Source organism: Lepidochelys kempii, chromosome 8 (genome assembly GCF_965140265.1).
Source record: "Lepidochelys kempii isolate rLepKem1 chromosome 8, rLepKem1.hap2, whole genome shotgun sequence".
NCBI classification, from domain to species: domain Eukaryota; kingdom Metazoa; phylum Chordata; order Testudines; family Cheloniidae; genus Lepidochelys; species Lepidochelys kempii.
In genome coordinates this window covers 46,348,187-46,363,032 of record NC_133263.1, presented here as the reverse complement: position 1 = coordinate 46,363,032, position 14,846 = coordinate 46,348,187, and the positions used below count along the sequence as shown (strand labels likewise).

At 41.4% G+C, this 14,846-nt stretch overlaps 1 protein-coding gene across 15 annotated transcripts in view; it reads left to right on the top strand.

The window, feature by feature from the left end:
- The window catches only part of PRRC2C (proline rich coiled-coil 2C), a 115,217-nt gene extending 102,397 nt beyond the window's left edge, over window positions 1-12,820 (top strand). For 11 of the 15 annotated variants that reach the window (XM_073356343.1, XM_073356348.1, XM_073356338.1 and 8 more), the window contains 4 exons: window positions 2,638-2,741; window positions 6,828-6,954; window positions 7,988-8,224; window positions 10,988-12,820. In XM_073356343.1, the coding sequence (XP_073212444.1) occupies window positions 2,638-2,741; window positions 6,828-6,954; window positions 7,988-8,224; window positions 10,988-11,248 (729 nt within the window). In that variant the 3' untranslated portion in view covers window positions 11,249-12,820. Of the gene's footprint in view, window positions 1-2,637; window positions 2,742-6,827; window positions 6,955-7,987; window positions 8,225-10,987 lie in introns of those variants that run through there. The other 4 variants (XM_073356347.1, XM_073356352.1, XM_073356350.1 and 1 more) reach the window with 2 other exon arrangements.
- The last annotated feature ends 2,026 nt before the right edge of the window (window positions 12,821-14,846 follow it).

Sequence of the window (14,846 nt, the reverse complement as noted above, 5' to 3'; positions counted from 1 at the left end):
CGAAGCAATAAGGTATTGGAACTGGGTACATAAAACATCACAGAGGAATCCCAGCAATGTATCTTCCATGCAGACAAAACATCAAGGAGAAAAATACCTGCTGAGAGCATCCGCCAAGACTATGAGTGGGAGCTGAACCTCCAGAACCTGGTTGACATTTTTCAGATTTGGGGATTTCCAGAAGTGGATGTTTTAACAACAGCTACAAAAAGAAAATGCCACCTGTTTTATTCAAGGGGGAGTTTAGGTCCCAAGCCTCTGAGGGATGCGTTTGATCCTCAGAATGGTTAACAAAATCAAACAGGAGAGGATCGGAGTCATTCTAAGCCCTGATGTGGTCAAGGCAAGCATGGTTTACTTACCTGTTTCATCTAGCTCACTGTATGATGACAAATCTCCCAATCACACCTCAGCTCCTTTCTCAGGACTGTTGCATCCCAATCTGAGCATTCTTCACTTCAAGGCGTGGCTCCTTGATGGTTCATAGGGCTAGAGCTGTTCTGTTTTGCAGAGGTACCGCACATATTAAATAGTAGGAAAGATACTACCAAAAATACTTGCCTTCACAAGTGGAGACTATTTAGTCACTGGTGTGAACTCCAGGAGATAGTCCCACATTCTGCCCCACTCCTCTTTTTCTAGAGTACCTGCTCCATCTAAAGAAAACAGGGCTGTAACTTAGTTCTCTCAAGATTTTTCTGGCAGCTTTTAACAGCCTTTCATACCACTATTGAGGGGTTCTGCCTGTTTGCTCAGCCAACACCTGCAAGGTTCATGGAAGGCCTGGGAAATCTCTTTCCACCAGTGAAAGTCCATACTCCTGTTTGGAAACTTTAATTTGGTTCTTAAGTCTTAAATTCTCCCTCTAACTGATGGCAACCTGCTCCTTATCAAATTTCTCTATGAAAACAGGCTTCCTGGTTGCTATTACCTCGGCCCGCAGAGTCAGAGAGATGGGGCCTTAATGGCAAATCCTCCTTTCACAGTTTTCTACAAGGATGAGGTTTCCTTACATCTGCATTCCAGGTTCCTTCCTAAAGTGTCTTCTGAGTTTCATCTGAATCAGATCATTTACCTGACAGTGTTCTTTCAGAAACCTCAAGTCCATTGTGGAGACTGCTCCATACTCTAGATGTCAGAAGAGCGTTATCCTTCTATGTATGTAGGACTAAACCAGGGGTGGCCAAGCTGTGGTTCTGGAGCCACATGCGGCTCTTCTGAAGTTTAATATGTGGCTCCTTGTATAGGCACAGATTCTGGGGCTGGAGCTACAGGTGCCAACTTTCCAGTGTGCCAGGGGTGCTCGCTGCTCAGCCTCTGGCTCTGCCCCCACTCCACCCATTCCTGACCCTTCCCCTGAGCCTACAGTGCCCTTGCTCCTCCCCGCCCCCAGGCTCCTGATCGGGAGGTGTAGGGAGGGAGGAAGAGGTGCTGGTGATCGGTGGGGCTGCCAGTGGGTGGGAGGAGCTGGGAGTGGGGTAGGGGAGCTGATGGGGGCTGCTGACTTATTACTGTGGCTCTTTGGCAATGTACGTCCGTAAATTCTGGCTCCTTCTCAGGCCCAGGTTGGCCACCCTTGGACTAAACCATTTAGTAACTCCATTAACGGTTGGTTTAGTTTGCAAACAGATTAAAATGCTCTGCTCTTTCTACCCAAAGGCTTTCAAAATGGATTTCTGGGTACATACAACTTGTTACACTGCTGTCAACATCTCAACCTCCTATTGGGGTGTCAGCTAACTCAACAAGATGACAATCTACATCTACTTAAAAATGTCCCAGTCGCTAAAGTCTGCAGAGCTGCTACATGGTCTTCGGCACATACCTTCTCCAGACGCTCTGCCTTAATCGATGCCTCCAGATCTGATGCAGCAGTTGGCAATGCATTTCTTTCCTCTGTAATTGACTTGACTCTGAAGCTCCCACCACCTGATGGGGCTACTGCTCCATCTGAAGTTGAGCACTCATAGGGACAGTACTTAGAGGTTACTCACTCTGTGCAGTAACTGTTATGTAGCTCACGAAAGCTTATGCTCAAATAAGTTTGTTAATCTCTAAGGTGCCACAACTACTCCTTTTCTTTTTGCGAATACAGACTAACACGGCTGCTACTCTGAAACCTGTTAGTTTTTGAGATGTGTCCCCCTCTGGGTGCTCCATTACCCATCCTCCTTTCCTTCTTCAAAGTCTCCTTTTGAGACTCAGCAATGGAGAAGGAACTGAAGGCGGTTCACCCATACAGCCTGATCTAGCCTCAGCATGGGGCTTGAGGAAGTCAGTAGCGTGTGCACAGGCTGATTGGACACTGCTAATGAAAATCTCTAATTGAAGACGCATAGGGCACATGCTTACCTAAAGTTGGAGCTTTGATAGGGAGACACATCTCAAACTACAGTTACTGCACAGAGTGAGTAACCTCTTTCCCTGTCATGTGGAGTAATTGCATGCAGGGAAGGACAGCCATGTGCTTCGATGTTCTTAGGTTGCAAGTAGATAGTTTTGCAAGCTAGTTTTTTTCCATTGTAATAGCAGCCTTAATAGAATGGGTCATTTGTGGTTGTCCTTATAAGTGATGCATTTGGGTTAAACCACAAGTGATGCATGTGGGCTAAACTGCTGTTAATAATTTTTCTCCAGATGTCAGAAATGGATCTTAAGGCCTTTGGAAGCGGCATTGATGTTAAACCAGGAACTCCACCAGTTACTGGTAGAAGCACCACTCCAACCTCCAGTCCTTTCCGGTAAATGAGCCTTTTTAAGCCCAGAATTTCATATAAAATCAGTTCTGTATTAAGTATTGTAACTAGCTGTTTGCTCATGCATGAGCAATCAATTCTTTGAAAGAGATGAATGTTAATGGGGATGAGGGGGAAGGCTATGAATACTTCAAAATGATAACGCTTAAACAATCAACTAGCTTAGCACAGCAGAAGCAGCATTACAGTATGTCATCAGGTCTGCTAACGGTTATGCCAGAAGGGTACTACCCCGAAACATGAAGTTTATTTTTTTTAATTTGTGAATGAAATTGAAATATAACTGAACAGTTTTTAGAAGTGATTCCAGGGAGCGTAGTGGTGAAAAGACTTTGGGATGGCACTGTGATAGGTTTTAGAAGTTATTCTGTTTAAGGGTAGAAGTCTTACCTGCACTGAAGATTGTAGTCATTACCTAGGGCATAAACTAAAGCCTTTCTTAAAACCCCATGCCTTAGAAAGTAAACCTAGTGACAGCAACTCTGATGGAGTCTTATGCTTCAGTGCAGGATTTACAAACTGTTCTTAAACTCTGAAATTAGTATATAGACTGGCTTGCAGGTTTATTTGGCTGATATATGAAAAAGTGTAGCAGATTTTGCAGGAAAATTTAGTAACATTGAGATGTATGTTGCTGGCACACAACTTTTTGAGACGGCTCACAATGCTACCTGAGGGAAAAGCCTTTAATAGAGTAGAAAAGGCTAGAAAACCAGACATACTGTAATCCTCTATGGCTACTAGGAGTTAGTGAAAAATCTGAAGTACTTTGTAGGAGTTTTTATTGGCCATCTGAACAATTGAATTTAAGAAATCCTACACTAATTGGTATTGCATCAGGCCAGAGATTTCAAAAGTAGCGAAAGGAGAGGATCCTCTTTATTTCATACTAATCTTCCGGTATGTGAAAATTTGGAGATTCATAAAAACCAGTAGGATTTTTGGCTCCTTCAACATACAGGGGATGAAGATTGTAATGACTTCAGATTCTACCTCTCCATTACACTTCCAGGAGAGGAAGAGGTTTTGGTTCTGGAAAGGGTTTGTTGTTTTCCCCAGTTACTGGGGCCTGAAATAGATTGTATTGTAACCCGGACTGACTTCATGTGGAGTTAAGGAGAAGAGTGTATTTTCAGAAACTGAGGTGGCAATGACTTGCAGGCACTAAAAAGTTTTTAAAAACCCACAATGCAGACATAGAGCTAGAACGTTCTGAAGATTTCAGAGGAATGTAAACATACATTGCCTATGAAGACTACAAATGAATTGTAATTCAAATTCACTTTTGCACAATGTGGACATCTCACCTGTATCAGCCCTTAGTGTTTTGTGAGCTTTATTTTAACAGGAGGTTATATTTCTGTGAGCTGATCCATTTGACTTGACTGTGGTTTTCCCCCTGAATACAACGTAAGAGCTCAGGTGGATCCCGAATGTTATGTCAATTGGTGAACATCCTCAAAGCATTTTTGTATTGACATGTTCTGATTGTGTCCTTGAAATAAGTATATCTTAGTCCCAAGCATTCACATAATCTAATGTTACTAGTGTTAACGCAGGCATGTGCTAGTACCTAGATCTTTGCTGAATGTATGGCCTGTAAGGGCAGAAGTCTGGTTCTGAATGGGGCCCACTTAGTCTCAATGTACCCTTAATATCTAACTACTTGGATTTTTTTTAAATAGTCTCAAATCATTTCTAGGTTTTTTTGTTGTTTAATATTGTGGCTATACAGGTTCTGAATGCATCAACACATGTTGGTACATTGCTTGTTGACATCAAGATAGCTGAAATTTAGTGGGCAGGTAATTAACCTTATATATAGTCTCTTCTTCGCTTCCAAAATCCCTGTTTGGTTTCAGTCACTGAAGCTTAATGTTCTATTAGATGACAATAATTGTGTTAAGATTCTTATGTACAGAATCAGTTGTCTGGGAATGTTTTAGGGTTTTGTGCGAAGAGCATTTCTGCTTTCTTTTTTTGTATAACACATAAGGTAATTTGTTTTTATTCAGAAATAAAAAAAATTGTGATTACAGTACTGATTCATTGCCTGTATCTTTGTAATTGTCTATCCTTACTCATCTGACAGACCCTGCAGTTCTGAAGCAGACAAAACTCCCATTGAGAGGCTTGGGAGTTTTGACTGCATCAAGGCTAGAAATGTATGTATATTATTGCATAGTTACGTACTGAATTGGGAAATGGCAAAGCTAAGTGCGTATGCACACACTTGTTCTTCCCCCTGTATGTGTGCATTTAAGATGGTCTTCAATTATATTGTATTAAATACAGTACTACCATAATTTTTTCCTAGAAGTTTAGGAGTCTAATGTTCAGCATCATGTTAGTAATCTTTTTGTCTTATACTTACACAATTATTGATTTAATAGTTCATGTGTATCCTAAGATTCTAGGGGGAAATGTGTGTAGTACTGTGTTTGAGCATGTGCCTACTAAATTAAAAGCATTCAGTGATGAAGGCTTAAAGTGCAACTTTAATTTTGACATTTCTGATTTTTATTGAATAATTCCAGTTTCTGTTCGACCGGTTTTTTAATATTATTTCCTGAAACCTTCTGATAGAGGGGAGAGATTCTCAACAGATTTTCAGTTCCCTGCTTCGCTTAAGGTCTTTTCAGCAAGATAGAAACTGGTTGTTTTATACAAAGGAGAAAATACTAGCTACGCAGTGTTCTCAGATATGCAAATTAAACCATCTAAATCTGAGTAGCTTCTTTCCACTATGGTAATTGGACTGAAAATTTTGTACCTTCTGTAGTTAGAAAATGGACTGTTCGAGTTGACAATATCCCTTGACGTGTACTACTTCAGTGTTTAATACAGATTTTGAATGGAAATTCCAATTTTTCATTGCAAGAAGATTTTGATGGGGTGAGGAGGGAGAAAATATTAAAAAGAGCAAAAGAAAAGGCAGTTAATGTGTAAAATCAGCAATCAGGAAATATTTGAGGAATTACTGAAATGCCTGTCCCATGCACTTTATGGTCTGCTACAGAGATCCCTTCTCCTGCACACCTTAGCAGATCCCGAGGTATATTGATGAAGGGCCTCGGGCCTACTCATCTTCATTGGGCCAGCGTGCAGTTGGGGCAGATGAGCTGGAAGATTCCAGAGAGCCACCGAGTCGTAATAATTTAAACTTGTTCAGGTTGAAAATTGTAGGAATAAATTGACTTAAACTAATAACAATTCGGGTGACTTAGTTTAGCTGTGCGCGCGCACACGCACTGCATCAGTGCTCATGTAGTAATCTTAACAAAAATATATTGCGCATGTTTAATACATGATATTTAAAGCAAATCAAACCCCATTTCCTCATGATCGAGACCATGCACTACTCCTCAGTGAAGGCTGTTGCACTCTCAAAAAATCAACTTTCAGACTTCATCTGTTTTGGCTTCGCTGTTCGAAACGTTACAGAAAAAAATTGTAATGGAGGGACATGGTTTTTCTTCTCACAAAAACTAAAAAAATGCATCCTACACCTGGAAAACTTCAGCCTGAAAACAAAAGAAATCTATGAGCAAGAGAGGGGGTCAGAATGGAAACAATTAGGGAGCATCAACTGTCCTGCATGTGTGCTTGGTGCATGTCACAGGTCCTGGTGCTGAAAAGCTTAGGATCTGAATCAGACAATACAAAAGGAGTGGAATGGGCAAAAAAAAAGGGGGGGGGGAGCCTGGCCCCACACAGCAAACAAGGGGGCCTAGACATACACAGCAAACAGTCTTGCTTACTGAGTCTGAGATCGTTTATGGTGGGGGCACCAGGTAAAGTCTTTGACCAAAACACTTACTTTCCTTCTGTGTTCTGTTGCTCATTTTGTTCAGTAATTCTGACTCTCAACTGTTTCCCCTTGGGGTTGCCATGTTAACTTGCTACCGTTCTGGCTTCATTTGCCTTGAGGATCCTAATGGTAGTTGCTAGGGGGTATCTGATGGTAGTTTTCCTTTGAGCTCAGATTTCAGCTTGGAAGTGCTAATTACAAAAGCATCCTTGTGGTGATAGCAATGTCTTGATTCTAATTGGTGTTGGTTTCTTTTCAAGGGCCGCTTCTGCAAGTCCTAACAACCAGTCCAATAAAATGAACAGCATTGTCTACCAGAAGCAGTTTCAGTCAGCAGCTGCTGCTGTGAGAATGACACAGCCATTTCCTGCACAATTCGCTCCCCAGGTGGGAAACTGATGGCTTCCTGAAAGCAAACTTGCTTTTCTACACCTCAGTTAATCCTGTGACTTTATAACTCTACTCACCTGTGGGCTCTGTTTTTATTTTGATGGGTTAAAAGTATAAGCCCTCAATTTAATAAAGAATGTTGTTTATCAAGCAACTGAATTCAAGTTAAAGCAGACTTGTCTTCAGCCTTGCAAGTTAATGCAGGTTTTCTGGTGTTTCATGCATTTTAATTTTCAGGGACATCTGCGCATCTGAAAGTGAGGCACTTAATAGCACTAGATTGAGTAGTTCTAGTACAGGTAGGTGCCTTGCAGGCTTCCCCACACAGCTCCAGATAACCTCATTTCTATACACCCTACTAGAGGGGGATTGGGGGACTCCGTATCTCCGAAGGGTCCCAGTGCATATTTAAGATTCTAAAAACTTCAGCAGATTCCTAGTCGTTTGTCTGAGATGCAGTTCTGAAGTGATCCAAAGTATGGGTTTTTTTCAAATATTCCAGTGAACACCTAAAAAAGGTAACTGTTCCAGATTATAACTGGATATCATTGAGCCACTAGAGAGAAAATGATATATGCTGTGGATAAGTACTCTTTGGGATTCGTCTGTTTGGTTTCAGTGTTTGACTTAAGGATCTGCGTGTCTGGGTTTTTTTGATTGAAGGGTTCACTAAATGCTGCCAGATGCAGGGAGAACTCTTTCTCACTAGTGCTGTCCTTAGGTGCTGCCTTGCTAGGGTTTGTAACATGTCTTAATTTGGGGGGGGGTATTTTTCCCCTTTTTTTAGTAGAATTTTGAGTTGTGAGTGCAACTTTAAGCACAACAGCATCATCTTGGGGGTTCTGTTTTTCCTGGAGTCCAAGCATGGCCTGTTTTAACAGAGAAAAAAAATCCCCCTACTTTCTTGGCATTAGTTTAATGGCAGAGCAGGCATGTTTTTCCCCCTCTAAGGAAAAGCCAACATATGATCTGGTTGGCAGTTTTCTAATGGCTAAATGTTTTTTGTTGTTGTTGTTTTTCCCCCACTTAGATCCTCTCTCAGCCTAACCTGATCCCTCCATTGGTAAGAGCCCCACATACTAACACCTTCCCAGCGCCTGTTCAGAGGCCGCCAATGGCACTGGCTAGTCAGATGCCACCTCAGCTGACCACAGGCCTTATGAGCCACCCTCGTTTACAGCATGTGGCCAGAGGTCCTTGTGTATCACTATCTGGAGTCAGAGGCAATCAGGCCCAGGCTACGATGAAGGCTGAACAAGACGTAAAGGTTAGTATTTTGAACAGCGGTGCTGTTAACACCAGTTCAGTCTTGACAGCTCATAGGGCAAGAATGTGTCTATGAACCATGTCTTAAGAAGCCTCTGGACCCTTAACTGCTTTATCCAGGCCTTTAATGTCTTAGTACAGACTAAAACCTAAAACTAGCCGCCACCCCCCCCCCCACCTTTTTTTTTTTTTTTAAGAATTGCAACTATAGTGATTGGCAGCAGGCTTCCATTCTCAGGTGGTTTTGTGACCAGTGGCTCCATAAAACCATTATCATTCTTGAGGGAAATCTGAAGTTTAGGCTTCAGGAGACTGCATCTTTTGAATGAGATGTAAAACCCAAGGTCTCTTAAACCCTTTTTTGGGCAGGGGGATGTAGCCAGATGAGCCCCTAGTGTACTGGCCAACTTCCAGTTTTGGTGATGTGGCCAAAATATATTTTACCTGTAGTTTTAACTGGATATACTGTTTCTCAGTTCCTGTTATAAACTGTTTAAACAGCTGGCATATTCCACCCAAGAGGTGGCTGCATTTCAGTAGTAGATTATGTGAATCATACATATTATATATATATATATATATATATACACACAAAAACTTGTAAAGCACTTTGGGACCCTTCATGATGAGGCAAGATATTATTTCCTGAAGCAGATGCAATGGCACAGGGAGTCTGTGTGGGGACACCGTAAGATTATAATACACTTTACACATCTGCCTGTATTCTGCAGAATCGGTTACCAATGTGGATAGCGCTTCGTCGAAAGGAACTCTTCTTCAGTTGTGTTGCCACTTTCAGTGTCTGGGTGTAGAAATAATGTAACAAGCTTTTCAAAAAAAAATTAGGCATTTGGGGAGATGTTACTTTCACTGCCCTTCACTTAAATTGTAGATATTTTTAGTTTGTAAATAATTACTTGTTAGGGATACAGCTACTCCAAACTTCTAACAAATTAGACTTAATGTTATCCGTAATTGATTAGTTCTTAATCTATCTATAAAATTTGATCCTTAATTAGGCCAGTCACATCTGAGTTTGCCCTCAAAAGACAGCAAGCATAAATCTTACATAGTCTTGTTTTCTGTACCTCCCCATATGCATTCTTTAAATTATTTCACATTCATTCCTTGTCACTTGTGATTAAAGCATTCAGACATCCTGATTTAGCTAACAGACAAATCTGCACAGAGGAGTTTTTAAGTCCGCATGCTGCTTCGTTTAAAATGCAACTATTTCCACAGTCTGTTGGTCCATCACTAATAAATATTAATGTTTGTTGTATTAATTGCATGAAAAGTTGGTTAGTCATTACAGTAGAGTAGACTGGGGGCTGGGATTCTCAGATTGTTTTCCAATTCTTACACCGAGGGAAAATCGATAGAATACCTATCCACGGGAGTATTGAGGCTTAATTCATGTTCCAAGTGCTTTGGTGTCCTGCTTATAAATGCATAGCATTCTTGATAGCATATTACTTTTCTGTTGTACAGTGGACTTGCTTGCAGAGGGCCTGAGGAGTGCAACTCCTACTGGAGTTGAGTGGCACTTCCATGAGCAGTCCCTTGACTTTAGTGGGCTTTTGTATGAGTGCTGCTCAGTGTGACGAAGGGTTATATAATCATGCCATTAGTCGGCATAGTACTATTCCTTACAGAGAAAGGAGCAAGGGTAAAGTTGCAGTTTGCACCATGTAACCAAGTGGCTTAAATTACATACCTTGCAAGCCTGGGAAAATGGCGGTAACTGAGTCTATCGCCGTAGCGCTGTTAGTGCAGACTCTCTAAGCCAATGGCAGAGAACTCTCGCACCGACTTAATTGCTCCAGCCCACGCGAGCGGCGGTAGCTGTGTCAGTTGGAAGAAGCTCCCCTGCTGTCCACAGTAAGATGGTAATTTAATGTCGCTCAGGATGGTGGCTTGTTCATACCCCGGAGCGACATAGCTTATACTGACTTAAGCTGTAGTGTGTATATAGCCTGAGAGAAACAGTCATTAACTCAACCTAGGCAGCAGCTTCTGTGTATTGTGAGGGGTGTGGGGAGAATTTGAATCAGGATATTGTGGCTATATTGGCACTGTAGACTTTCTGAAATTCTCCCACTGTTGCTCTAGTGACAGTGGGATGGTTGGTGTAGGCCAGTTGCCAATGTTTTTGCCACGATCACATAACCGTGCTCAGAACAAGTCTAGAGGATGCAATGGCAAAAAGCTGGCAGCTGGTCTGCACTTGTACAACCCTTGTTAGTACTGACAGAGTCACAACAGTGCTAGAGCAAGTAGGTGACAATGTCAAAGTCCCCAGCATCAAACAAGGCTGGAAGGGTAGGGGGGTGTACTAGGAGCCCTTACATTAAGGGCTTGCATGTTGTTATGATGTCTAACACTTATTTATAATTGAAGATTTTTTTTTGCAGTTTTCACAGTTTCTAAACATTCCCTAAAAATAGATCTTGGACTTAGAGTTAGTGGGATCTAGGTCAGCAAAATGTTTCCAAGTGTACCCAGATGGGAAAGGTGTTTAGAAATAGCTGCAGGAAGGGCAAGGGAAGATTGGGCATAACACTACACTTAATTTTTATATTGAGAAGCATTTTCAAGCCCAGGGGTGCCTGGGGAAGAAACTAAAAGCAGCAAGATGTTGCCCTTTGGGGAGATCGTGATCGATCTGATTGGTTATGAAACTTTTTAAAATGTAACTCCTACAAGAAATAAATACCTTTAGCTTAACGTTCTATCAGTAAATGTGTGTTTTCCCTTCTTTAAGGCGAAGCAGAGAGCAGAGGTTCTTCAGTCCACACACAGGTTTTTCTCTGAGCAGCAACAACCGAGCAAACCAATAGGAGGCAAAGCTCAAAAAGTGGACGAAAGTGGAAGCAAACCTGCTGAGGCAATGACGGACTCCTCGGGGGTCTGCCAGGACAAAGTGGAGGAAAAGCCTGCCCCTGCACCTGCTGTCACCACAAAACCTGTTAGAACTGGACCAATCAAACCTCAGGCAATCAAGACAGAAGAAACAAAATCTTAAAGGCTGTGTTTCTATGATGCTGAGGGGGTGGGGGGCAACAGCGTGAACCTGTAGCCCAAAGGGCAAAACAGTAGTCTTCTATCCCTTCATGGCGCCAAACAGTATAAAGGAAGATAGACGCTACTGGCATTGACAGACATAAACAGCTGCAAGTCCAATAACGCTCTGTCTCTTTGGGCTTGCAGCTTCTCTAATATAGCATGAAGTCTGCTTTTGGTGGAGTGTATGTGCGTATATTGACATACACATCTATATGCCATCCAGATACATAATGGGAAATAGCACAGCAGGGGAGAAGATGGCTGAAGAACTGGGAGGGTGAACACTTTTATTCATGCTCTGCTGTTCTTCAGCTGCTATTTCATCTTTTATAAGCTGTCTCTCTCCGATCATGCAGTCTGAAGACAGTGCTGGACAGAGTAAGGTGTGTTTATTTTTATTTTTTTTAGTGACTTGAGAGGCTGCTGTTTCGCAATAAAAAAATGGGAATTAATATAATTGGCAAGTCACATAGAGTAGTTTATCCTTCACCACATGGCATCTAAAGTAATAGAACACAATTAGTGACATCAACATTGTGTCAAATTTCCCTGAAAAGGCAGTGTTTGACTGCTGTTGCTTTTGTTTGATATGATGATGTACTTAGATCACGACAGTAAAGTGTCGCTTGGCACACAGGCTACTCTCTATACCCACACCGCCTCAGACATTCACCCCTTGGATTTAAAAGCCTAATTGCATTAATAGTCAAATGAGTTCTGTTCACCTCTGTTTGGCTATCCGTATATGAAGCCAGTAGTCTTTAACCAGTTTCCAGCTTTTGTCTGTGTAGAGCAATGAGCACTTAGAACTGTGCTGCTAGATTAAAGAGAAACTTTATCAGAGTAAAGAGAACCTTATCTTAAAAAGGTGCATTGTTAGGTCAGAGCTGCATCGCACCTCCTTGCCCACTGTGTGCTGGAAAGTAGAATCAAGTCAAATAATGCCTTTTTAATTGTATCCTCTATTATAGCTGTAGGACAGTACTGTATGATACTTCTGTGAATGTAAGATATCCTGTACCTGCTTATGATATGTAGTAGTGACTGTGCTATACCAGAGCTGTTTTTAATAATGTTTTTTTCCCAGACAATGATTGAGAAGCTAATAAAAGGCACCAGGTACCACATCAATAACAGAATTTGCTGTTTTTTTCTGGGATTTTTTGTTTTTTTACTTTCTGGAAGGAAGTATGCTGAAAGTCTAATGTGTATAATTTTGTTCAGATGACTGCAGAAGCTGGAAAGGCTGTTGCTGCTATTGATGCCTAGTGAATTGCTATTGGTTATCTTTTTATATAAATATATATATAATTTGAATTTTTGGAAACTTTAGCTGTGATGTCAACTTTGGAAAAAAGTATCCCACTTGTACTGTGAGTTGGCATTGTACAGAAATTAACAGCCATATTGGTCTAGAAATGTTCAACTTAATTTTTTTTCCATTTGTACAGGGGTAATACTGTATTAAATATGTAAGGTCTTATTTACATGGGTTTGATTACAGAAACTAATAAAATATTCTCTAAATAAAGTATCCTGGTAATTTTATAAACCATTAGTCTACATGCTTACAGGCAAAAAAGAATGTGTGAAGTATCACTCTTGCTGTATGGATGGCATACGTTATGCTTTAAGAAGAAAACTTATAGCAGTTGAATTTCTAAAACAACTTATATATGGTCAACAAGGCTTGCCTCCCTCACAGTACATTTCTCTCCTATTAATCCTACAGTGAAGAGCTAATGGGACATAGTTTAGCCATACTGGATCAGACTCTTAGTTTATCATTTCATGTATCTTGCCTCCAGCACTGGCTAATATCTGATGCTTAAGAGCATGAAGTAAATCTCCCATAATGCTTCTGGGCAATTGTCCACTTCATGGAGTAAAATAGGAGGGGAGAATTCCTTTGACTGCCATAGAGATCAGGTCATCACATGTTTATAACGACAGTTGTGGTCATCCAAATACTGCAGTCATATTCATAGTGACGGACTATTAAACACAAGATCATGATTTGCCAGCTCAAGCAGGAGAGGGTCGCGATATAAACACATGTTCAAGACTAGTAAAAAGTACAAAAATTCCAACTACATTACTTACATCATTTCCCCAAGCTGCTGTAATATGAAGGTTTTCTACATTCCGGCAGCCAGTTCGCCACTACACAATCTACCTTAAATGCATGAAAATGTGCCATTGGATGACACCTTTGGAAGCCCTTGCTAGGAGTATAAAGCAAATATTCACTTTAAACCCAGAAGCTTTGTTCATTCTTAGTGTTTCTAATGTAGTCTTCAGCATGGTGTCTGACTGCCAAGATGTTCATCCCCCTTACCCTGCAAGTTGCAACATCCTTCCCTCCATTGCAGACAGCCAGATGGAACTAGTATCTGAAACACAAGGTAATTAAGTGAAATGGTTGGGAATGCATCCCTAAAATGATAGTAAATTAGTTAAACATATGTGTATGTTCTTTAACTGGCCACTAGAGTGTGCCCTTGCTTCATACCAATTACCTGAAAATGTATCGATTTATCTTACTGCCCATGGCCTCCGAAGAATGTGACCAAACTGCAAAATTAAGAAATAAGCCAATAGCAAGATTTCAGCAGCTGCTTTTGCAGAAGCTGATGGCCTGTTCTGTTACACCATGTTGGGGTACCAGGGGAAAGTGTATGGAAGGATTGGTCTTCCCTGTACCCAAAAGGACCCAGACTGAAGGCAATGGCTTGGAAAGAGTTAAAGTAGAAGCAGGAAGTTTAGCCTATGCAGAGCGCTGAAAGAGGGGCATGTTACTGACAAGAAGAGCCAGCACTTCAGTAGGCCTACAGCAGTAGGGGCTAAAGATGCAATAACCAGCAGACAAAAAGAGGAGTGGTGTACTACAGCTCTTCCTCCTGCTACTTACACCTTTGAAACATATGTAAGTGGGTATGTCCTGTTCAGCCATGGGGATTGCAAGCAACCGTGGTCACAAACGATCAGATTAAAAATCCTGTCATTGCAGATTCTTAGGAGACCAAAGGCCTTGTCTCCATACAAAAGGGTTTGCCCAGTGCAGTTATACCCACAAACCCTCCTTGTTGAGACATAGCTTATATGGGCAAAGAAAGTATTTTTGCAAATGAAGCTCCCACCCGAAAAAAAAAAAAAAAAAAAAAAAAAAAAGCTATGCTGGCAAAGGGACTTCTGTCAATACAACTGAGTCTACACTAGGCATTTGCTGGCATAGCTTTAAGAGTGTGACTGGTTTAACAGTGGTGTGATTTTAACAGGTAGGGGTGTGAATTTCTCCCTGCTTTTGATTTCAGTTACGTCAGCTACGTCTACACGAGGAGCACTTAATTATACCAAGGTTTTAAACTGACAAAGTATGGCTAGTGTGGATGCAGCCATACCAGCAAAGCTATGTTTTGTACCTGAATAGTAAAACCACCCCCGTCGCCACCCCCCAGGAGTGAAATGAGCTATCCCGGTAAAAGCTATGCTGATATAACTGGGCCTATGCTAGCAGCTTCTGCTCGTGCCCCGGACTGACATAGATGTGCTGGCAG